Raw genomic sequence first — 24,919 nt, forward strand, 5'->3', positions numbered from 1 at the left:
GCAGTAGCACGAAAGTGTGTGTTTGTTTGCTGCTGCCGCAGCAATTGTAATAATTGGTCCTACGCCCTCGGAGAATCGCTCCTCGATCGTTCTCCGATCTAACCGGACGATGCTTATCCATCTTGTAGAAAGAGTCAAACTCCTCGAGTCGGATATGTTATAAGTTATGCGCGATCGCGTTTCCGATCGGTCTACTTGATTCAAGGATCCTCAGGATTCGCGCGTGGAATTTTTCAGAATTACATTTACGTCGAACAGACTTTCTTCTTCTTCGTCGTCGTCGATTCATCGCGAGAAGTCTCATCGTTTTTTTTTTTTTTTTTTTTTATCGAGAAAAGTAAATCGCCGATTGCCATTTCTGTTTTCGCACTGATCGCGATTCCACTCCCGACCGAACGTGGGGAAGAGAGATGCGTCCGAGAGATGATTCGCAAGTCCGAGTCGCAAAAAGTCGAACGATGGAACTGCCGTGACACAACACACGCGCTCGTCGGGATCTTCGACGCGCGCTTTCGCTCGTGCGATAATATTTTCAGAAGCGATCGTGAGAACGGGAACGCGGATCAAGAGCACGCCCGAGTGACGCGAATGCGTTCGCACGCGCGAACGGAACAGAGAGCGCGGAGAGTAAACAACATCCTTTCTTCCCTCGGAGAAAACTTTCGAAAATCAAGTCATCGGCGAATCGTCGTCGTCGTCGTCGTGTGTTCGTTCGTCGCAGTAACGCGGTACATTTTCCTCACGTCCTGCTCGTTTCCTTCTGTTTCGCGTATAATCTCACGTCAGACGTTTCCCGATTTCCGATAAGATCTGTGGTAGCAAAAATTGGGGCGGGTCCGTCCACCGTAAATTGCAACAACAGCGGACCGCCCTCAAGACGGCGGCACTCACAAATACCTATTTACAAAAATATACATATGAGCAACTTGCTTTATCCGTCACGCGCTTCCTATCGTCCCACGCCTGCGCGTACAAGAGAGCGTCCGCCACCTCGACACGCTCTTTTTCGTCACCGGTGTTTTTCTTTCGCTTTCTGTTTTTTTTTTTTTTCTTTATTCTTCCCACCCTTTACGCTTCCGTTTAGTTTCTCGTTAAATCATCCTATGTATACATGTATGCTCTATGTCTGGTTTATTTATTTATTTATTTATTTATTTATTTATTTATTTATTCTTTACTTCGCATCACTAGAACCTCTACTTATTCCCCGGTTAATTCTAGGTAATGTAAATAATGTGTACTTGGTTGCGTCTGTTACTGCTTTTTTCTCGGTTGCATTATTAATTAGTCACTAGTCTAAATTACTCCTCCCCGTGTGTGGTCTCTCTATCTACAGAAAAAGAAAAAAAAAAAAAGAGAGAAAATAAAAAAGAGAAAAGAGTCGTGTCCTTCGCACGCAAACGTTTAGAAGAGATGTGTAACTCTATGGTGCGTCGCTCAATCTCTGTGTGTTGATCTTATTGCTCGCGCATCCCCTCCATCGAAAGCACTCTCTAATTGCCCATACCCCCGCGTCTCCCCCAACCGCTGCTTACTCGCGGCATTTGCTCGCGAATGTTTTTTCATGTCGTGCAAACGCGTCTGCTTCCCGTATTACCGAATGCACGGCGCCGGCGCGCGGGATGAACTACTTTTTCTTCCTGCTCATCTCATCAAATATATTCTTATCTTTATATTTTTTATATATAACTATGTATATATTTATATAGATAATAAACTATAATATAATATATTAAATATGTATTTTTTTCTTGCGTATTCGTCGCACTCGAATCGTCGAAACGAGACTCATGCTTCAGGTAACGTCGGCTGTGGCGCACCGTGAAGCGAGAACACACGGGCGTCAGTGGCACTTCTACTACCCCTTCGTGATTTCCTCACTTTTCTCTCTCTCTCTCTCTCTCTCTCTCTCTCTCACACACACCTTCTCCCTCCCCCTGCTATATCCTCTCATTCCCCTTCTTCCTATCCCCTCTCCCTTCTCCATCTCAGTTTTGTTGCTTCTTTGTTCACATACTCAACTTCGTCGTCTTTCGCCTTGCGAATCGATATCTACATGCGGTTTAACTTACAAAAGCAGACATTTCATAAAAATAGAGACAAATCATCGGTGTAGCTCGTCGCTAAATCTAACGCGCGCAAGATACGCGCGCGCATCGCTCGCATACACCTCGACATCTCGCCCCGCCTCGCAGAGGAGGTGGTGGTACCGACGATTCTTCACTGCCTCGAGAGTAAGTAACACGTGCTCTAAACAAAGTGCACGAGGTTCGTTTCTATGCACCGTGGGGGTATAAGATCAGCGAATTCCGCCAGCCGCTTCCCTCCCCTCGGCCCCTTCAGGCACGCGCTTTGCAATTGACTAATATAACTTGATGCTAAATTTATCTCAAAAAATGCCCCGACGTCATCCGAATCTTCCGTCCAAGAAAGACTTCGCGAATTGCTTCTCTCCTCTGCCGCCTTTTCCGCCGCTTCTCCTTACATCGTCCTATGGTGACCCTCGATTATCGATTCGTCGCACCCCCGAGACCACGCTTCTCTCTAAGCTCTCTGAGAGAAAGAAAGAGCGGCCCGTGACTTGGCTACATCACCGTTACAACACTCCTTCCCGACTCTCGCGCGTCTCCCGTATACTCCCGCGGTCGCTTGTTCGTTGCCGTTGTTGATGATGATCGTCATAACGTCGCGCAACTACGTGAACATGGTCGGGTAAGTGACCATGTTTTGTGGAAGAGCGGTAATGTAGTTCGGGGTGGGTGGTCGGGGGCTGTGCCACTGTGGTCAGAGAGCTCGTAACTTCTTTATACCGGCTTGAACGTAACGCACGAGATCGCGCAACGAGCTCTTCAACGTTAAGGGTCCCAGCTTCTCGTCCAGCTCGATAAAGAAATCTGCAAGCACGGAGAAGGGAGGGATGAGGGATCATGTCAAGATTGAGATCGCGCGACGTGCGCTCGTCTTTTTCTCTCTCTCTCTCTCTCTTGTTCACACGTACCTCTATGATTATCCGTAACCATGGCGTTTGCCTGGTCCCACAGGTCGTGACAGTTTATCAGAAAACTGAAGTGATGACTCTGCTTTGCCATCGCGGTATGAACGGGCACTGGCACGCTGATGAACGGGACTGGCTGATTCTGCGACTGACCCTGATGATTCGGTGGTAACTGGATTTGAGGATTCAGCAACGGATTCTGATGATTTGGCGCCTGATTCTGCTGCTGATTATTCTTCAGTTCGCCGCTGCTGTATCCGGAGCTTTGGCTGCCGACGGACCCTACGGAACCAGCAGGCGATGGCGTAGGCGACAAAGAGGGGGTCGCCTGTCCCTCTTGCTGCAATCCCTGCGGCGTCTGAGCCGATTGCGGCACCTAGAAAGAGAGGAAAAAGAAAAGATAGCGCAACGTGAATAATTTTTCGTCGACGTTACGAGAACGTTACTTCGCCGTTGTTGCGAAGAAGATAATCGTGACCGCGCGACGGCGCGAAGTCTCGCCGCTTTGATCTTCGCCGCGGTAGTTCGCGAATCTCGGTGTAATTAGCCGTGGGTTCGCTCACCTTTTGATGGTACTCGTTGATTATCTTTTGGTACTCCTTCATGTCTTGTTTGCGCATCTTGAAGAGTTTCAAGTATATGAGGGACTGGCACCAGAGACTGTAAAAGAAACAAGTAGGAATCGTGAGTTTAGTTGAGACACGAGCCGCTCGTGCACGCCGAGCGTTGTTACCGACGTACATTCGGAGGACCCTCGAGGAAGAGGGTACACTCACCTCAGGATGGCCAACTTGTTGTGTATACTGTTCTCAGTCGAGTCGTTCGGCTGGCTCTTGAACTTCGACGAGATGTATCTACGGGACAGAGGAAAAATCGGAGAAGATCAGTTTAATTACTCATTCTCCCTCTCTCCTCTTGTCGCTTTGGTGCGTGCGCTTAATTGGAGATGTACTCACTTGATAAGACTAAGAGTATCCTTGTACATGGTGAAGGACGCTCTCTCTGTGACAGGGTCCGACTCCATGGCGTGGCCAGTCAGCAGAAAGTATAGAACAGCCTCCAGGTACAACATACCCTGGGCCGTAAGCTCGCACTCCTCGTCGGCGCTGTGCTTTAGTCGTTTAGCTTCGGTCAGGTACTGGTTCTGGTCCCTGAAACACAAATCGTACATATTCTACTGTGGCAATGGAAGTGTGCTCACAATTCAAGTTACACACTTGAACCAATTTGAATTTGAGCTTAAATCCCAACCGCGATTAAGTGCTCCTCCAACTATCTGAAGTTTTATATAAACTAGAATGTCCGAAACAAAGCGTTTCCTATATCTTTTTTCACAGAAAAAACTTGTGGCATTCAAGTGGAATTTGTCGAGAGTAAGTTAAAATTATTGTTTTGTTTTACGAATGTTATTACAATACGCATTTGCCATTTTGAAAATTCAACCTGGAGCCGTTGAAAATATCTTTTATTTATATGTGTAAAACAAAAAGAAATCAAATGTTATCATTCGTTGGAATTTTGAAGATATACTTTGGAGAAATTTTCTCACCAGATTGAGGAGGTTTTAAGAAAATGCAAATCAAAATTCTTCAAGAGCTGTAAAATTCTACCAACGCTAAAATATCCCTTTAAAAATACACAAAAGCTCACCTCTCCTGGTCCTCCAAAACTTCGTTCTGCGGATTGAAGTAAGAATAGTAGATGCGCTGCAGCGGCGGCGGTGGTGGCAACAAGCTCGTGTTTAGTTTCTCGTCCCTTTCGTGGTTCGTCGGCTGAATATCACTCTGCTGAACAATCAAATAAAATCAGATTTCGCAAAATTGACTACTACCTCCATCATAACAGCGGCGGCGACACGAAATTGTAGAAAAAGAAACAAATAAATAAAACTTGCAATTCTGATACATCTAAGAAACTTCAAGATATCCGAAACACGTCAAAAGGGAGAGTTGGAGAAATGCCCCCCTCCCCGTATCAAAGTTCTGCCCAAGATTCATACCTGACTCGACGAAGATCTGGACGGCAGGCCGTCCTTCTCAGGATGCTCCCTTTTTCTCCTCTTCCTGTCACGCTCAGACGAGCCTTTCGCTTTCGCGTTCAAACATACAGTACTTAAACTCGCCATAGGAGCACAACTCGGACTATGTTTTCTCTTGAGCGCGTTATCACCAATACTGGCACCACTAGCACCACCAGCACCACCGAGCATAGCACCGCCGCTCTTCGAGTCCGACGACATCATCTCGGTCGCGATCACAGTACGAGTCCTGACATCACCGTCGCCCAGTAGCCCATCGGTGTGATGGATAACTTGCTGGGGTGGCGACGTGTCGACGATCTCACCCTCCTCCGGCGTGGGCGGCCTCGCTTGCGTCGCCAAGTTGGAAGGCTGCCTCGAGGACGGCCTGGTGTCGGGGAGTTCGGTGCGCTGCCTGAGCTCCTGACCCCTCGACAATTGCGACACGCAGTTGTGCGGTAATTTGTTGAGATCGATTTTGCACATCAGTCGCGGCACACCGTTCACGCCGTAAGTGAGCGGCGGGAACGAGTGTACGGCGCTGCCGGACGACGTGCGCGACGACGGCCTCTTGTACGGGCTGTCGCCGCCGGTCGGCGTGTTCACCGAGCTGGTGTACTCCTCCACGTAGATGCCGCATTTACCACCGCCCTTACCGCCTTTCCCACCCTTACCGCCACCTTTACCGCCGCCCTTCGACGACGAGAAGAGCTTACGCAGCGTGTCGCTCTTCTTCTTGTCCTGTACGTTACCAGCGTCCTCCTCCTGTAGCTTGGCAGCGTGACTGTTGTCGCTGTCTGAGTTATCCAGCGACGTCGCTCTGGTGAGAGGCGCTCGAGGCCTGGGTGGTACTCTAATATATATAATGCCTCATCTGTTTTTTCGTATATAATTTGTGTATTACGTATTACGTATTATATATTAGGTAAATCGGAAAGTTCCGTCCATCTAGCGGCAAGTAGCTATAGCTAGAACTGTCGTTAACCTCTAATGTCTAAACGAAGCTTAATGGTTTCTTTTGACATCTGTCAATAACATTCAGTACATAAAGGTATTGTTTTTTGCTGCATCGAAAATGTCGAAATTTGATGCCAAATAAGCGCGTCATTTGCGCGAAGTGTTAATTTTTCTTTTTTTGCTTCAATTGGAAGGAAACTGCAGCTGAAGCTCATCGAATACTCGTAGGAGTTTGATGACGATAATGTTCCTTTCCGATAAAACATGCAGAGAATGGTTTCGACGCTTTAAAAGTGGTGGATTTTGATGATTTGAAAGGACAAAGGAGCCTTCTGGACGGCCAAGAGTATTCGAAAACGAAGAATTGCAAGCACTGGTGGACGAAGACCCGTGTCAAACGCAAAAGTAACTTGCTGCAGAAGCATTAAATTGCGCTCAATCTGTCATTTCCAATCGTTTGGAAGCCTTAGGAAAGCCTTAGAAAGGTTTGCAAGGTTAAGAAAGAAAAATGGGTCCCATACTGAACTGAAGCCAAGAGACATTGAAAGGTGAAAAAGCACCTGCGAAATTCTGCTTGCTAGGCAACAAAGAAAGGGGTTTCTACGTCGTATCATCACTGGGGATGAAAAATGGATTTATTTTGACAACCCCAACCTCTCGAAAAACTATTTGCGATCCCGGCCAACCCTCAACATCGACGTCAAAGCGGAATATCCACAGAAAGAAAGCAATGTTCTGTATTTGGTATGATTAGCAGGGTGTGGTGCTGTACCACGAGCTGTTGAAAAGTGGTCAAACAGTCACAGGGGATCTCTACGGAGAACAAATGATCCGTTTGAGCTGAGCATTGCACGAAAAACGACTAGAATCTGAAACGAGACAGCATAAGGTGATTTTGCTTCATGACAACACTCGGCCTCACGTCACAAAATCTCAGTCAAGGAAACGTTAGAGGCACTTTGCTGGGTTAGTGTGTGTTACCCCATGCGGCTTATTCACCAGACTGTGCCTCTTCCGACCTCTACCACCTGTTTCGGTCGATGGCACACGCACTTGCTGACGAATGCTTCAATTCTTACGAAGACGTCGAAAAATGGGTCTCTGACTGGATTGCCTCCAAAGACGAGTCATTCTTTCGCCGCGGAATTCGCTCGCTGGCCGAAAGATGAAAAAACGTCATAGCTAACGATGGACAATATTTTGATTGATGTTTCTAATATTTTTCATTTTGTTTCTTAAATAAAGCCATACGTTTTGCAAAAGAACGGACGGAACTTTCCGATTTACCTGATATACATGTACGTAATAAGTTTACATATATACGCGATTCTATATTTCGTCGTGTCATCTCACATCTTACTCATCGAAATAAGGAATCGAAATATAAAGGAATAAGATCGCGATGGCTATCACACGTCGTGAATGATAACCACCGTGGCGAGAAAAGCTTACCTAGCGACCTGGATGCGGTTACTCCTCGTGGACATCTCGGACTCGCTCTCGGATTCCGAGTCACCGTTGTTCATCCTGGACCTTGGTCTCCTCGGCTTGGCCTTGGTCGCCGAGCTCTTCCTCTTGTCCTGCTTCTTCGGTGAATCCGTCAGCTTGTTCCTCTTGACGGCGACTCCTCTCCACCGCGCGGATTCGTTCTCGGAGGCACTATTGTTTTTCCTGTTCGACGTGCTGTCGTCGTCGCTGGACGACACGCTCAGTGTGTTTCTCTTGGACGCTACCGCAACCGACACGTTGTTGGACTGATGATCGCTGATGGAACCGCTGGACACACCCTGCGACCTCGAGTCACTGTCGCTGTCGTCGCTCGTGGGTAACATCGCCTTTGACTTGGGCTGCTTCTTCTTCACGGAATTGTTGTTGTTGTTGTTGTTGTTGTTGTTGTTGTTGTTGACAACTCTCGTCCTGCTACGCGATTTACTCCCTTTGAGGTTTTCATCCGACGGGCGCTCATTGCGCTTCGGGCTCTTGACGGATTTCCTCGGCCGACCGCGTTTCTTGTTATCGGCGACCTTGGTCGTCGTCTTCTCCGCCTGCGATCGATTGCCCTCGGACAGCTGACTCTTGCCCTGATCGGACTGATGGTCGCTGTCGCTCAGGAGGCTTATCATCGTCGCGTTGTGAGTTCTCTTTAAGGCCTCGTCTAATTTCCAGTCGTGGGGTTGTTCTCTGTGCGACCTGGTCTCCTTCGTTACTTCAGAGGTATCTTCTCGCCTGACGTTATCCTGCAAAGGAAGCGAATGAATGCTGAAAAATCATCGAAGGAGGATTCTGACCCTTTCCGGACCCTTCGCGATTTCCGGATCTTGAAAACGTCACAAGCGTCCCCCGTCCTTCTGACCGGCCCCACAGCCTTACCTGAACGGGTTTAGTCTCAGGATTCTGTTCTCCGTGCTGCACCGCCGCAGTCTTGTTGAAGAAGGAACTCAGGTCCCAACGGCGCTTCGACTCCTCCATCGCGGGCGGCGGTTCCTCCACGATATTATCCAGCTTCGGCGACACCGACGGTGGCGTCGACGGCCCTTTAGCAGGCTGCGTCGCCGACCTGTCGTCGTCATCGGAATCGTCGCTGCTGTCCGAGCCGGACTCCGAACCCGAGTCCGAACTCGAGCTGGCGCTTCCGGAACTCGGCGGCGCTTGACCGGGAGGACTGGGTGGCCTCTGCTGATGGTGGCTCGCTAGGTTCGCCGGCGGCGAGCATTTGGGCGGCAGCACTTCGACCACCGGTGAGGACAGCGTTCCTTCCGGAATCGCCGTCGCCGTCGCCGTCGCCGTCGCTGTTGCCGTCGCCGTCGCCGTCACCTGCTTCGGCGGCGACAGATACAGGTGCGGGCTCAGCACCGTCTGTGCCGGTGACATACGCATGGGTGATATGCCCATGGGCGACATGGGCGCCACGGGAGGCGGCGCCGGTGCCATCGCCAGCATCACCGGCGTTGCTAGTCTACAGGAATAGAAATCGAACGTTTGCACAACACACAAAGACGATGCGAGGGACGAGCAAGGTGGAATTCGAGCGCACTGGGAGCGATAATCGATCTCTCTTAATCTCGTCGGCGCGCGGTGCCGACGATTGTTGTTTCCACTCTCTTACGCGAGAGATTAGAAAAATGTCGAGATAAACGTATGTACGACTGTACATGCGCGCGAATGAAAATTGTCACGATCGCAGCCACAGTGTGTTGAGATCGGGATCGTTGATTCAAGTCAGTCGATTATAAGTCAGCTGATCGCTAATTTTCATAAACGTCGAGGGTAACGGAGAGAAGAAAGAAGAAATATATATACGGACGCTCGCGTGACACACGCGAGCAATGCCGATCGATCACTTACTTGACCGAAAGCTGCTCCGGACTCCTGTTTTCTCTCGCCGCTCTCGTCGATATTTCCTGGGAACAAGCAAGGAGAGGGACCGCTATCAGTGATTTCGCCGTGAAGAAACGAAGTGGAACGGCGGCGAGTCGTCGTTCTTGCCGCGGCTCGCTCTTTTGTTTTTTCTTTTCTTTTTTTTTTGCATCGGACGCGCGGCTCGCGATCGTATTGATTGATTTGCGAAAACGCAATCTGCGAAAACTGCAATCTGCGGCGCCCGCGACGCAAGAAACGCAACCGAGGACGAACTGCCGAAGACGAGAGCGCGAATTCTCTCTCCGGTCGATTCTTAGCCGGGAACGGTAATTTGGCGAAGTTCGCCGTTCCGCCGTCTTATTATAACACCTAATGACCGGTAACGCGAGATCGAGAGAGAATCCGCGCTCGGTTTGATAATTGAATGCGTAACAACCGGCGAGGCGACAAGAAACTCAAGGCGAATTATTACCTTGTCGTCATCTTCGCTGTCCTCGGACAGGCTCAAGTCCTTCTCGAGACCACTGCAACAAAGAAAGAAAAGCAAACTCGTTACTCGATCGGAACGGGACGCATCGAGTCGCGTGATTCGCCGCGGCTCCGCTAAAGTGGGATCTGTATCCGTGTGCTTAATCGCGATCCCTCTGAAATCACTGCCAAGCGCCACTCGGCGAATGGCGAAAAGTCCGCGAGACGCAGCCGCGCGCGCGCGCGATGATTTTCAACAAAGCGACGGCGGTGGCGGCGACGAACGGGGGGAGGGGGATAATTCGATATCAAGAGCGAAGCGCACTCGATTAGAATCGAGACGGAGTCGAGAGAGATGCGCGCGAAGAATACACGCTACTGCAACCTGTGGAGCACCGCGTATTAAGGAACAATCGTTCATTGATCCTTAGAACGCGCCGTTCTCCGCTCGGCGACGCAACCGCGCGCCGCGCCGCGCCTCGCCGTCCCTTGTCTCCCGTTTATTAGGGTCTCTCTCTCTCTCTCTCTCTCTCTCTCTCTCTCTCTCTCTCTCTCTCTCTCTCTCTCTCTCTCTCTCTCTCTCTATCTCTCTCTCTCTATCTCTCTCTGTTCGCGCTTTCTCTGCCGCCGCGCTTGCCGTTCTGCTCTGTTCGCCGAAAGGCGTGAGAGGAACGTGATTAGAGGAGAGATGGATTCAAAGGGGGGAATTTCAAGGGGAGAATTCGGGGTGAGATTCTAGAGACGGCCGACGGCGTGTCCGGCGCGAGATCGACGACCGAACGTCGGAATTTCACTTCGCGCTCGGACGAACGTGATAAAAAGCCGAAATATTTGCATTAATACGCCCCCCGCAAACAGTTTCCGCATTGGATTTTCATATTCCAAATTATCGAGTTAATTGAACGGCGGAAGGTTACACAGCGCAAGTTATTTCTCGATACGTTTGTGTGTGTGTGTGTGTGTGTATGTGTGCGCACGCGCGCGCGTGTATTGTGTTAAATTACACTCGAGAGACAATTTATTGCTTTTTACGAGTGATATTAAATACATTATAGAGTTAGGGCATTAATTGCCAGTCACGCCGTTCATTATCTTCTCTCTGAATCGTTCTCTCGTTTAATTCAATAAAGTGGATAATAATAGCGTATGGCTCGCCTCGGCAAGGTCGCGCGTTTTACACAGACGGCAAAAATGAAATTCCTCCTCCGTCGTTGATCGAGAAGAGCGAGGAAGAGGAGGAGGGGGAGTGGTGGAGGAATGACGACGCGCTGTCCCTCGCGGCTTTCTTTCGGCGATTTTCAAAAATGACCGCTGGAATCGAAAAATAACGACGTTCGACGTTTCACTCGAGGTCTCGAGGAGCCGCCGACTGCCACACGCCCGGGAGAAGAGAGCCCGGGCGATCGCGATTTCCAGAGATTACTACTCCGCTTCCGACAACGACGATGACGACGACGTCTCGGACAAACTGTCGGACGCCGATTGCAATTACCTGTTTCTATGTCATTAAGCAAATACGCCGTTCATCAGTCTGCCCTTGGAATTAGCCGCGTTTAATTTAATAAGGAGGATAATCGCGCGTGCCGCTCGGTTCGAGAGAGCGTCTCTCTCTCTCTCTCTCTCTCTCTCTCTCTCTCTCTCTCTCTCTCTCTCTCTCTCTCTCTCTCTCTCTCTCTCTCTCTCTAACTCCAACTCCCTCTTTTTCCCCGGACAACAAGAGCGAATCGCAGGCCCGTCCGTCGATCATCGCGAGAAGCACGCGGACGATCCTCCAAGGACCGTCCAACAAGTATCTCGCCGTAGGAATAAAGAGCCCGGGGGAACGAGGCGGGCGACGATAGGCAGCGGGAGGGAAGGCGCGGAGGGGAGAAAGAGAGAGAAAGAAAGAGATAAGGAGAAAATACGTAGAGCACCGAACATCGACGGCAGACGGAGGGCATCGACCCTAAATGCACTGTCCTACGTCCGCGCTCTCTCTCTCTCTCTCTCTCTCTCTCTCTCTCTCTCTCTCTCTCTCTCTCTCTCTCTCTCTCTGTGCGGTGCCTTGTGGTTTTGCCACACCGGCGCACGTTCTCTGCGTGTGTGCGTCGCTTAGGCGCGCTCGCGCGCGCTCCTTCGCGCTTCCTCGATCCAGCAGCACCTGACTCGTTGACAACGCGGATACCTACGTGGATCGCACGGATCGACTCGTCGAGCGGCGCGTCTGAGCGAGAAAAGTCCAGCCGGTTGAAATCGCGATTTTTCGGCCTGACGCGGACGCAAGTTAGACCTGTCTTTCGCGGTCGCGCGTGCGCGCACGCGCGCGCACGCGATGTTGCTCTTCGTGGGGCTGACGGAAATGGGGTTGTACTACTTTGACGCAGCTGGTTCAGCTAGCCGTTACCGGTTGTCCGACTCAGCTCGCAGCTCTTTAGCTCCGCGGCCTTCGTATTTCTGGAAACACGAAGAAGACCGCCGCAAAAGGAGACGGTCTTCTTCGTATTTCCATATTCGCCTCGAAATCCCAAATTCCCGCAGGAAAACCGCGCGTGCGTTTTCCTCGGAGCGTGGGAATTTTTGTCGCTCACTTCTCGCCGATTACTTACACTCCCCCTTCCCCCTCCCAAGTTTCTCCCTCTCTCGTTTCGCTCTCTCTCTCTCTCTCTCTCTCTCTCTCTCTCGTTTTGCTTCCTCTCATTCGCCTCGAGACCCTTCAAGTTCGAGCGACATTTCGCTTCGTCGTGGAGCAACAATGACGTTCACACGAATTAACAACGTTTGCGACGCTTTAATCCGAAACACATGTACACGCGACGGAACGTCGTCGGTGTCTTTGCCCGGCTGATTGCCGAGCGACTGTCAGAGAGAGAGAGAGAGAGAGAGAGCTGCTGCCGGCAAGAAACCTGCTAAATCGCCGCACGAAAGAGTTTAACGATCGCGTCTCGAACGGTACAAATTACTTGGCTTCGTGGGAACGTTCACAATTTTAGAATCGTGCCGACGCGTTCGGCGCTCTGCGCGCTTTGTTTATTAACGCGCGTTTTTCCTCGACGGCGGAACGAGGACCGATGGTAAATGCGCGCGATTTATCAAAGCATCTCGCGCGGGTAATGAAAAGCGCGCGTTCGGAAAAATGCCGCATGAAGTATCGCTGTCCATTTACCTCGTCCAATTATCACCGCTGCACGGAGAACCGTAAAGCGTGGGCCCGTATCCGCTCGATATAACATTGAAATTTAATAACACACCGTGTAATACCTCGCGGCAAACAATTTCTAACGTTAACGTCAAGCGAAACGTTCCTTAAAAAAAAAAAAAAAAAAAAAAAAAGGCGCTCCATCAATTCAGAGTTCACGTTAACGTAAATATAAATTTCGCGTTTCAATTCTTCCACTTCCCGTCCCGATGGACACTCTTAAGCCTAGTCTACAATACGTGTTGTAAGCTGCAAACCGTAAGAACTGACCAATTATAGCCGATTACTTTTGTAATAATCGACTGTGATTCGTCAATTTTTACGGCTTACAGCTTACGACACGTATTGTAGACCAGGCCTTAATGTGTATATTTCCATATCTTTTTCTTCTCGCGCACCGACAGTGCGCTTTTCTCTCGCGTATTACGTTGAACGACAATCTCATTCAGGGACGTCGAGCGATAATGGCAAAAGAAGTGAGGCATTTAAAAATAACTTTTCTCGGCGCCGTTCTCGTTCACCGCGGATATCCTCCATTTGCGTTCGGCGTTAAGCGCGCGGTGAGAACACGCTCCATTGTCGATTTCCGACTGTGTGTCGCCTGGTGTTGGTGTTGTTGTTGTTGTTGGTGCAACTCATCAGCTCCCTCGGAGGAGCCGGCGTCGTGGAAAAGGAAGGGAACCTGTTCACGCGCGAGGTGTTCCTTTAACCTCGCACGTTCCGGCATGCAACGGAACCGCCGTGTCGTAAGCGCGTTCGCGTTATTGCACACGCCGCCGCTCTCTTCTCTCTCTCTCTCCCTCCCCTTCTCCTCTCTCGCTCGGCGAATGCGAACACGCGCGGAACGGGGAAGAACACGCATCCGGTCCGCGTAGGAGACGGCAGCGGCGGTGGAAATGAGCGGAAAACGTTTCCGCTCGGCGAGAAGGGGAGAGAGAAAGAGAGAGAGAGAGAGAGAGAGAGAGAGAGATATGGGTAGATAAACAGAGGAGAGGAAATTAAATATACGAGAAACGGTCGAGGAGACCGACGCGGCACTACAGGGAAAGGCGTGAATGAGTGTTCCTCGTTTGATAAGAGCCATAGGCCGAGAGGGGGAGGGGGCGAGAGGGCGCGATTGCCGTTGTTACACGATCCCGTCTGGAACACGGTAACGGAAGGATTGTATTCCGGCGGGATTCCGGTCGCGCGTGAAAGAGTTCGCGCCGCCTCGGCGCGCGCGAGGGGGACGCAATCGACGGATCGATCGAATGGAAATTGACGAATTAAACTCGCCCGCGCGCGCGAATAACGGGACTCGATTCCGGTCAAGTCCAGACGATGAAGCACGAAAGAGAACGCCGGGTGGTGATCTCACGGGGGATACTCGACGAAGGGGATGCGCGCTCGCTCGTTCACCGACTGCTCTACCGCGCGCGCGGCGAACAATCGCCGCGCGGTGTGTGTCCATCATCTATTATCTATTATCTCGTCATCTCCGTCGCTCCTCACTGTTCGCCAGTCGCGGCACGCGCGCGCTTTTACCGTTCCGTTAGAATCGCCGGGCGGCTTCCGAGAGCTCCGAGCGCGACCTCGCAGCGCGGCGCGGCGAAATCTCGCGCGCGGGAATTAGGCGCGACGCGCGGCGATATCGAGACTTATATAGCGAGCTCTATGCGGCAGCCTTTGTCGCGTAAATTGTAGCCAAGATAAACGTAGACGGAGCACACGGAGAAACGCACGGTCAGCTGGTAGATGGCTAATGGATTAATCGACATAACTAACGCGCGAGTATTTCTGGCGACGTAACGAAAGGCAATATCCAGCTCGCGAGCCTAATTCCACGCTCGTTTCTATACCGAGCGACGAGTATTACATGGTACGTATGTACCGTACGTATGTACGTAGAGTCAGAGAGTTGGCGCGCTAGTAAGTTCTGCTTGCTATTAAAGAGAGGGACGTGCGCGCGCGCGCGCGATAGAGAGAAGCGCGGCGGGTAGCTGCGGGAGGTCGGGGGGCGGCGGGAGGAGGTTTCGCTGGAACCTCTGGAGGTGGCGATGGAGGACAAGTCGGAGGAAGCAACGGTGCGGTAACGCGATACTGGTAGTGGTGCTGGTGCCAATAGTCGGTGGTGGTGCTGGTGAGCACGTAGAATTCCACGAGGCAGCCAGCTAGCGAGCCGCTTGTTGCGAATAACTTCGGAAGTTCCGAGCTATACAGGGTGTCGCAGAAACAAGGCGCCTGGTTATCGGAATGCATCGCTGACTCGAGATCGCGCGATCGGTTACAATAGGATCGATCGTATGTGCGCGTTCGATGAGATCCTCCCGACAGGGGGAGGAGGTGGGGAGGGGGGGGGAGAGATCGATTCAACAAATAATGATACTGTTTCCGTCTACGAAGATGAAGAAGAAGAGAAAGGGAAGCGCGTACAAAGGAACAAGCCGCGAGTAAGAGGCTACTGCGCAACGGCTTCGTCGCGTCATTCAGCGCGCGATCGAGGTGAACTCTCTGGTCTTCCTCGATCGCGCAGGGTGTCCCGAAATTCACCGCGAGGCCATGTGTGTTCCCTCGCGAGGATGGATTTATCAAAGTCCAAAGTGAGAGGCTACTCGGTAGTGCTGGAACACTCTGTGTATATCATCGTTTCTTTCTTCTTCTCCCCTCGTCCCCCCTTTCCCCCTTTCCCCCCTCCATCACTCTCTCTCTCTCTCTCTCTCTCTCTCTCTCTCTCTCTCTCTCTCTCTCCCTCTCTCTCTCTCCCTCTCTCTCTTTCTTTCTACATGGACGCACACGGCCTTTCCTGCCAACGCGCGCGTTAGCTTCCTCTCTGTCCCTCTTCGACCACGACAGTATACTCCGCCCTGCATCTGGTTGATCCTCTTTCACGACTCTCTCCTATCATCCTCCGTCTTTCTCCCCCGTCTCTTTTCCGCCGCCTTTCCTCGCCGCTTCTCCATCTTCATTCGGCTACCAACAACCCCTCGTTTCTTTTCTCTCTCTCTCTCTCTCTCTTTCTTTTTCCCTCGTCCTCCTCCCGCCGCTCCGTTCCTCTTGCCTCTAAAAGGTGAATTCCGCCGCCTTTGTCTCTATCGCGAACCCCTTTAACCCGCCGCGCTGTCCTCATCTCGCTTCGATGCGACGCCGCGTTTGTCTCCCTCTCTCCCGCTCACTCTCCCGCACGCGAGCGCGCGCGCGCGCGCTCGCCCCGTCGGTGATCTCCTTTTTCAACGAGTTACGGTCGCGTCTCCCGTTCCCTACCCGTGCGCGGCTTTAACCCCTCCTCGTTCGCTTTACCGCTTCTGGTTATACGCCATCTGCATCCGCGTACGCCGATGCACCTCGCTCTCGCGCACACGTGCGTGCGTCTCTGTCTGCTGCCGGTGCACGTGTACCGTGTACGTGTGTCTGCGCACACGCAGGGCTGGCTCGATACAGGGCGCAGCAACACCTGTACCTGACACGCTGAATTTCCGGACGGATTTGTGTCGCTCGATAAACATCCCGCACGATTATGCGCGTCATCTTTTTTAATTAGCCCCGTTTAAATCTCCCCTGCTCGCGGCGTTTCGGCGGTTTCGCGGGGAGCAATTTCCGAAAATTGCCGAAAAGTCGCAATTCCGCAACGTTGTCTGTCACATCTGCGCGCTGATCAACGGTACATTCTATAAATTGAACGAAAGGACACACTGTGCGTGGCATGATAAATTCTTTCTCCATCTTTCCGTCACAACTCCATTCTCTTTGTGTTATAATTTGTCTCGGTTCTAAAAAGAATTTTTTTCAGGACGTGAAACTCTCGACGTAAACTTCTCGTTGGAATACCCTCGGCTACGGGACGGGAGAGTCGGTCGACGTCGGTACGAGAGAGAGAGAGAGAGAGAGAGAGAGAGAGAGAGAGAGAGAGAAAGAGAGACACCTTCTCGAGTGATTAAATACCGCGGGAAATTAATGAACGGTAATCAGGCGCGCCCTCGCCGCGGCCGCTGTTGTATTAATTATCGTCGAAATGAGGAAATCGGCTTTTCCACTTTATTTCACTTCTGCCTCGCGACGCGTTCGACGCGATTGCCGAAAGAAGCGGATAATTTTAGCCGGCGCACCGCGTCGCACGGCTAAATTTGCGAGCCGCGTGTTTCGCAATCTTCGCCAGGTTTCGCGAAGAGACGCGAGCGCGAAAGCGCGCGCGCAGGGTGCAGTCCTGCGCGAGAGATCGCACGGTCTCTCTCTCTCTCTCTCCCCCTCTCCTTCGTTCCTTCTTCCTTTCTTTCCGCCTTCCTCTCTAACCCACTTTTAATCACTCGTTCTTTCTCCCGGGATCGACTTGCCGTCGCGCTGGTTACAGTCGCCACTAGGGATGGGCTTCGTCAAAGAAAAGCATCGTCTTCGATTTAATCGATTATCAAAAAAAAAAAATCGTTTTTGCATAATCGATGTTTTCCTAGTTTATGTTAAATTAATGTGAAGAGTTGTATGTTGCAACAATAAATTAATATATTATTAAAACCTTAAAGACCCTTTTACAATGGCTGCAAGCATAAGCTTATATAAGAATTAGGCTATAAGCGTAAGCTACAAGAAATAAACCAATTAAAATCGGTTATTCTTATAACAGTCGGTTGTTGTTGGTTTATTTTTTACTGTTTACTGTTACAGCTTTATATTTGCAGCTATTGTAGGCGGACCTTGATAGTAGTAAACAAATTCCCTAGTGATAAAAATTTAGTAACAAATCTAGTAATATAATCGACGAAAAAAGAAATCGATTTAGGGAATAATCGGGCCCGAAAATATCGGTCTGATAATCGATTTTTCAAGAAAATAAGAATCGATGCTTGTTTCATCGATCGATATTCGCCCATCACTAGTCCGCCACTCATATCCACCTCGGCGCCCGTGCGTGCGGCGCCGGCCTGCCGTGTGCGTTATGCTACACTAGGAAAAATGTATTGTTGCGTGAACCAAAATTTTGTTGCAGCGACAACACAATTTGATTAAAATACGCCCAACAAAACTGTTTAATTCCTGTAAACAAATATCTCGTTTGATTACGGTTTGTTCGTATAACGTAATACTTTTGTTACATGCAAATACCAAAAAGCTTTAACTATATGAATTTTGTTAAAAATACTATAATTTTTTCTTAATATATAAAATCTAAATTTTAGTGTACAGAAAGACAAAACAGTATCCATCGGGCATTATCTTAGTTTGTGTAAAATAATATTTCGTTATTATGCAATTTTTATGGATAAACTAACTAAAATGCTTAATTTTTATATATGGTGTCTAAGAACAAAATCATTTGGTCCAGAGAACAGAGCGGAAAAATATATTTAGTTGTGACAACTAAATATTTTGCTATATAAAACAAGAGATTTGGTTGCTATTAAAAAATGCCTCAACTACACAGTTTGGTTAGAGATACTACATTTTTTTTTCCCGTAGTGTAGCTTGCACGTGCGATTGTGATTGTACAACTTGGAATACGTCTGCGAAACGCAGTGCATCCGGGGTGGTCCGGGGCGGCGGAGGCGCCGCACAGACGAGCATCAGTAATAATTTCGCTTCTATCCTGCTTCCACGGAAAAGAGAGAGAGAGAGAGAGAAAGAGAGAGAGGAGAGAGAGGATGAGGGGGAGGGAGAAGAGTGCGAGGGAAAAGGCAGGGAAAGAGGGAAGGAGAAGGATGGACAATTTTGCGCCTCCAGCGCGGCGGATGGAGTCGGCCGAAGGGGAGGGGCAGGGTATGAGAAATGGAGAAACCGGAGGGTGGAAAAGAGGAGGCGAAATATCGACTTCAGTCTGTGAGCCGAGAAGATAAACGCTCGGCTCCGTGGTGAATTTGCGCGACAATAAAGCGATTACTTCGGCGATTGCTTCGGATGCGCGGATATCAAGGGCGTTCTCATGCACGCGGCCGCGACAAACTCTCTCGCGCGATCGTCTCTTTCGCCCCCTCTCCCCCTTCCCCATCCGCGAGACTTTTGCCGCAGCGTTATCTAAGCAAAATTCTGTAAACCCCCGCCTGCCGTGTGCATATCCGTAATATTTGCCGACGATTTGCATAATTTTTACCCTTATTAATCTTCCTCGTTAGAGGAAGGACGCGCGCGCGTCGCTTTAAAGGGAGATTTAGCCCGCGAGGAAAGCGCGGAAAATTCAGTCCCGTGCTTGCAGCTTTCAATAGACACGCCCTAGTCGCGAAGAAACGCGGCTCAATATCGCGGGGTCTCCGCTAATGCGGACAAGCGGCGCTCGCAGCGAGCGGGATAATAAGCGGGAAGTGTAGCGGAATGAAAATGACAACAGCACATACACACACACACACACACACACACACACACGCTTGTCTTCCTCTATCCTATTCCTATCGCGTTCGTTCCAAACGCTGTCGGGCTGTTTTTCGCTCGCTCGCCACTCGCGAGAGGAGAAACCAGAGCGCGATGTCCTGCTCCGCCTCTCTCCGCCGCCCCCGCGCCCCCCCCGTCGTTCTCCACCTCCTCGTGAAATCGCTGATTCGATTATTCATCGCTGATTTCGTTTCATCATCCGCTGCCGGCATTTACGACCAATCGAAATGAAAGTAATTCGAAACGTTATCGAATCGTCCGAGATAATCCGATAATACTTCAAAAACAATCGACAACGTTCCGGCGATACTCGGGTGTTTTTTCGTTAACTATGTTTGCCGATCGGCGATTCGCGCGAAAATGATTCGCTTTGAAGCCGACGGGTTAATTTAGCCCGCGTCAGGCGCCTGCTGCTACTGCTCCTCTCGCGCGCTCTCTCTCTCTCTCTCTCTCTCTCGCTCTCTCTCTCTCTCTCCCTCTCGAAAATAGACGCCCGCGAGCCGACGAATCAAACGACGCGGCGACGTGCGAGCGAGCGAGCGCAACGTCGTCGATCCCGTTCTAGCCGTGGATCGACTACGTCGCGACGTTAAAAAAGACGCCTCCGAGGAATCCGCTCGCTCGCGCGAACCGCGTCCCGTTGCTATTCATAGGAATCTAGAAATTGTTCATCGGTACGCTATAAAGTACAAACCTCTCCGCTCCGGCGGAGAGAGCGCTGGCTCGCGGCCAATCCGCGAGCAACATTTTCGCTTGATATTTTCCCTTCGACTTCGCGTTAACGAAAGCTCAAGCGCCGCACGCGGCACCGACAGCGCTCTTTGTTTCGTCCACGTGTTGCGGATCGCGTAACCCTCCAACGGAGAGGGGGGAGGGGGGGGGGGTAAAAATTACTCGCGGGACTCGGCGTGTTCGTTCCGACAAAATGATTACGAGGTGGAGGACTCGCCGGAGATGAGGCTGAGTCCGCCTCGTCTAGGCTTCTCGTCTCGCCGTTCTCTGCGCGGCCAAGCTACGGAGAATATTGTTCCGCGGGAAAACGACGAAGTGAGTAACAAAGGGCAAGAGGGGAGGGAAAGAGAGAGAGAGAGAGAGAGAGAGAGAGAGAGAGAAGCCCTAACGAGCTCGCGGCAGCTACGCGGCGATGTGGGCCGTTCACTTGGCGAACCGACGTGGAAAACGAGTCGGAAGCGGACACACGGCGTTACACAGGGTGGGCCCTGGCGGTTAACGATGTCTGATCCAGTTTAATCCCTCGACTTAGTTAACGCCGTGGAAACGTCGGGGCATAAACCGACAGGCGCGCGCGCGAGCGCTCTCTTTCTCCGTCTTCTCGTTTCTCTCTACTCGACGAGAGCAAATCTCATCCTCGTTTGGCCACTTCGAGCCGTCACTTTCCGCGGTCCGTGTAATGAGATTGCTTGCTTTAGAGCACCTCCCCCGTTAATCTGCGGGATGAATCGGCCGAGTGGATTATCGCGCGCGACCGGCGAAAGTGACGACGACGACGACGACGACGACGACGAGGACGACGGAGATCTCTGGTGAAACCAGAGGGAGAGCCACGCGGGTTCGCGAGGCGGAGACTCTTGGAGGACACTTGGAGAACCCGCGGCATCGAGCCGTCCAGAGGCTGATTCTCATTATCCGGCTGGACAGCGGCGGACAGGAGGCCGTCAATCTTCCGTCAAATCGTCCTCTCTCTCTCTCTCTCGTTTTTTTTTTTAATTGAACCGATGGAGACGGATATACATTTCGATACAAAAGCATCGGAGGATGTTTTGACGGAGTGGATTGACAGCCTCTTATCTGCCGCCGCCCAGGCGGATAATAAGAATCAGGCTTCACGTGAGGAGGGGAATGAAAGAGGGACTCCTCAAGTAGATCTCGCCGTCCACTTGAAGGATAGAGTTCACGACCGCAAACTGCGGAGCCGCGGACTCGCTCGCGAGTCATCGATACAATAAAATAGAAGCGACGCCGAGCCGACTTTTCATCAGAATGTAGGTGGGGTCGTAGAAATTTCGCAAGTACCGTGGCCGCGGACGAGAACGGCTTCTCTTCACCGTGCTCTTCCCCCCCCCCTCTCTCTCTCTCTCGGGATTAATACCGTTACGAACTAGAGACATATACATCGCCAGGCAATTTACTCGCGCAGCGGAATAATCCCGGGGAGCGCGCGTCTTCGTATCGGGATAACCCGCGGTGCATTTTCTCGAGCGACATTAAACTCCTCCGGCGATTCCAATCTGGAGGCCGCGCGCGGAACGAATTTTTCATCGTCGTCGCGCAAAAAGTCGTCGTCGCTCACACGAGGCGCGCTCGCGGGAGACTCTATTTGCAAGCCCGCTCTCTCGGTCGCGGAGCTCCCTTTATCCGCGCATCTTCGAGAGGCTGAGAACGCGCGAGAGGCAACGCTCGCTCTCATTATTCTCGCGAGATAAAGTCGGACGACGCGCGCGGCCCGGCGCGCGTTGTGCCTGCCCTCTCTGATTACACGTCTTCGCCATTCACACGTCGCGATGCGATCGAGCCGCGAATTACAAAGAATGATTGGCGAGTCCCGCGGTGTTATTCGCGCACTCGAGCGACCCTCTCTACTGGCGCCACATTATTGCGCGCGGGCTATTGATGCGCGAGAGAGAGAGAGAGAGGAGAGAGAGAGAGCATCGCGATGCTCTCCGCGAGCGGGCTGGGCGAGGCGAGAGGCCCTGAAATAAAATCGGCTAATCAAATATCGCGGGATCAAAGGCGAGTAATCAGAACGCAAGCGAGACCAGCTCTGACAGGCATGCGATATGCGGCCGCCGCGAGTCCGCTGAAAGGATAATTACTCACTAAGAATGACCGCGCGCCGTCGCGCCGCTTGCGAAAGCTCCCCCCCGGCGGAATGAACGCGCGCGCGCGCGCGCGCGAGTTGCGACCCGCGGCGATTTAGATTTGAGACGCGAGTCGCGCGACGAGAGGTCGCTGAGCCCCGAGAGAGCCGGCTGAATTGGCGAATATGGTAGCCCGAAGAGAGAACTGCTAATGGCGAGCCTCGGCGCGAACAGTCGAGAGAGAGAGAGAGAGAGAGAGAATCTTTCTCCTCGCGCAGCCGGTTTTCTATGTCGACGATGCAGCCACGTCTGCAACTCGCGCACATGCCGCAGATAGGTATCCCGATAACCCGTTATCGCGATCCGCGATACACAATGTGCACGCCGAGCGCCACAAGACACTCTCCCCGCCCGACGGCACCGAGTAGTAATCGAGCGATCGGACGCGCTCGTAAATTACGCGCGCGTGATCGGCGGATAGAAGCAGCGAGCGCGAGCTCGAGCGCGAGCGGCCTCCCCGCGACCGGCATAATTATTAATTAATAGCCGCGACTGCGTGATCCGCGTGCGAACGAGCGCGGCCGTCCGTTTCGGGAGCCGCGGCTCCTCGGGAATCGCAGGGGCTCTAAATCGCCGGGCAACGAGTCGAGAAAGTTATAAATGTCGAGTGGGTCGAGTCAAGAACGCCGAGTTATGAATTGATAATCGAGACTCGAATGTCGGCGGACTCGACAGACTCGGCGGTTACACAACTCGAGAAATCTCTCGCCGATCGCCGGCCGAGCGTGCATCGACGACCAGAGATAGAGAGAGAGAGAGAGAGAGAGAGAGAGAGAGAGAGAGAGATAAATTGATAAATGCGTTTATCACTTTGGAATTAATCCTCCAAAAAGCGCTGCGGCGAGAGAAAAAATTGCAGACTACCGGGCAGAAAAAGAAAGTTGCAAAAGAAAAGAACAAGGAGAGAAAAAAAAGAGAATATTTGCGCGCGCACGCGGACGGACAGCTTATTGCGCGGTAAAAAAACTGACGCGAGAGATCGCGGAGAACCGAAACGCGTTATCACAGCTCGCGCTTAAGAGCGGGACTCGAGACTCGCGCGCGTTATCGGCTCGCGTGCAAGACCGCGGAAAAGCCGCGCGCATGCGAGCCTCGCTCGTCGTTACATCGCGGGGCGGGGGGAGGGGGGCCGTTACACACACGCGCATTTTTCACGCTACTTCGGTGCTCGGCGATCCGCTTTGACTTTCATGAGCCGGCAACCGGCAGCCTAATTGCCTGCGTCAATCACAGTCTAAAAAATCTACGAGGAAACGTACGTGAGGGGCGCAGCCGCAACAAAAAGCGCAAGTCAGTGCGCGTATCTTCGGGCGGGAATCTCACGGTTAATCTATTTGCGGGGATTCATTCGCGCGGGCTGATTCATTCCGCGGCATTCGTCAGTCGCTCCGCAAGAACTCGTTATCGACGATTCAATTGATCCCCCCCCCCGCCGCTCTCTCTCTCTCTCTCTCTCTCTCTCTCTGTCTCCCTTTTTTTTCTTCAATGTCGTCCACGAACGAGCGAGCGAACGAGCGGGTTGAATGCGTCGTCGGGCGCGGCCGATCGCGAATGTATTCGCCACGGCGAATTACAACATCGATTGTCCGCGCGGTCCTCCGTGTGGAGAGGACGCACAGCTTATGGCGAATGGAGGATCCCAAGCCGAGACGTTCGCCTCGCGTCGAGCGGCGAGAGCCGATGCGGCGTTTTGAAACACGAGGAGAAAAAGGCGGCGGCGGCGGCGGCGCGCGCGCGCGCGCGCGACCCACTTTTCCGCGGAGCGGAGTGCGCGCGCCGGTTATTAGGGGCCGTTACGAGGGTCGAAGCCCTAAGTTGAAGGAGCGGACATGAGGGTGGAAAGCGGCAAACGTGTCCTGCCTACCCTTTTCGCCGGCTCGTTAATTTCCTCCCTCGCTCGTGTCGAGATGTGCGCGGAAGTATAAACGGCCGCGATTTTCGGGAAATCGTCCTACACGACGTAGATACGAATCGGCCGACCGTCGCCGCCCCTTCCGTACCTCCCCCCCCCAGCTACCCGCGCAACCGACGGGCTTCGCTCGCTTTGGAGAATCCCTCGACATCGCGAATATAATTTACGAGCGGCTACGTGTATCGCAAGCTCGCCCGGCCCGCTTCCTCCCCCCCCCTTTCCCTCTCCCGGGACCGCGCGCGCGTTTTTTTTTTTACTTTAATCCCCCGTCGCAGCGAGATCGGCGATCGATAACCGATATATTACCCCGCGCGCGACGCGAGGAATATCGAAGCCGGGGAACGATCAAGCGGGCTCGGCTTGTGATTAGAATCGCAATGCGCGCTGCAAGAGGCGAAATTAGATCTCGAGTCGGCTTGCGAGGAGGCCGCCGCGCCGCCGAGCTGTGTGCAGGTCGTTTTTCCTTTTTCCTTGCTATTTTTTTTTTTTTTTTTTTCCCCCCACGAAGCCGGGAATTTCTCAGCGGAGCGGCTTCCGAAAGTTCGCGAGGGAATTTCGCGGCGAGAGAGAGAGAGAGAGAGAGAGAGAGAGAGAGAGAGGGGGGGGAGGAAGAAAGACGACGACGCAGGTGAAGAGACACGTCATAAAACTGTACAGAGTGTTTCGCGTAAGAGCGGCAGGAAGAAAGTTCCGCAAATCACCGCCGCCGCCGCCGCCGCGACACGTGAGAAACTTCGAAACATCTTTATTAGCACACACCACCCCGAACTTCCTCCGTCGTCGCGTATACATCCACTTCTCCACGGGGATCTCTTTTTTCCCTCCG

At 51.9% G+C, this 24,919-nt stretch overlaps 1 protein-coding gene across 6 annotated transcripts in view; it reads right to left on the reverse strand.

The window, feature by feature from the left end:
• Positions 1–306: 306 nt before the first annotated feature.
• Positions 307–24,919, reverse strand: part of lilli (AF4/FMR2 family member lilliputian) — a 232,719-nt gene continuing 208,106 nt past the window's right edge. For 5 of the 6 annotated variants that reach the window (XM_011140196.2, XM_025304439.1, XM_011140199.2 and 2 more), the window contains 11 exons: positions 9,802–9,853; positions 9,315–9,370; positions 8,340–8,925; positions 7,422–8,206; positions 4,995–5,865; positions 4,646–4,782; positions 3,952–4,146; positions 3,772–3,849; positions 3,559–3,655; positions 2,999–3,371; positions 307–2,894 (listed from right to left, as the gene is read on the reverse strand). In XM_011140196.2, coding sequence (XP_011138498.2) covers positions 2,785–2,894; positions 2,999–3,371; positions 3,559–3,655; positions 3,772–3,849; positions 3,952–4,146; positions 4,646–4,782; positions 4,995–5,865; positions 7,422–8,206; positions 8,340–8,925; positions 9,315–9,370; positions 9,802–9,853 — 3,340 coding nt within the window. In that variant the 3' untranslated portion in view covers positions 307–2,784. The remainder of the gene's footprint in view (positions 2,895–2,998; positions 3,372–3,558; positions 3,656–3,771; positions 3,850–3,951; positions 4,147–4,645; positions 4,783–4,994; positions 5,866–7,421; positions 8,207–8,339; positions 8,926–9,314; positions 9,371–9,801; positions 9,854–24,919) is intronic. The other variant, XM_011140197.2, reaches the window with a different exon arrangement.

This window comes from Harpegnathos saltator, unplaced genomic scaffold (assembly GCF_003227715.2).
Source record: "Harpegnathos saltator strain DR-91 unplaced genomic scaffold, Hsal_v8.6 scaffold61, whole genome shotgun sequence".
Taxonomy (NCBI): domain Eukaryota; kingdom Metazoa; phylum Arthropoda; class Insecta; order Hymenoptera; family Formicidae; genus Harpegnathos; species Harpegnathos saltator.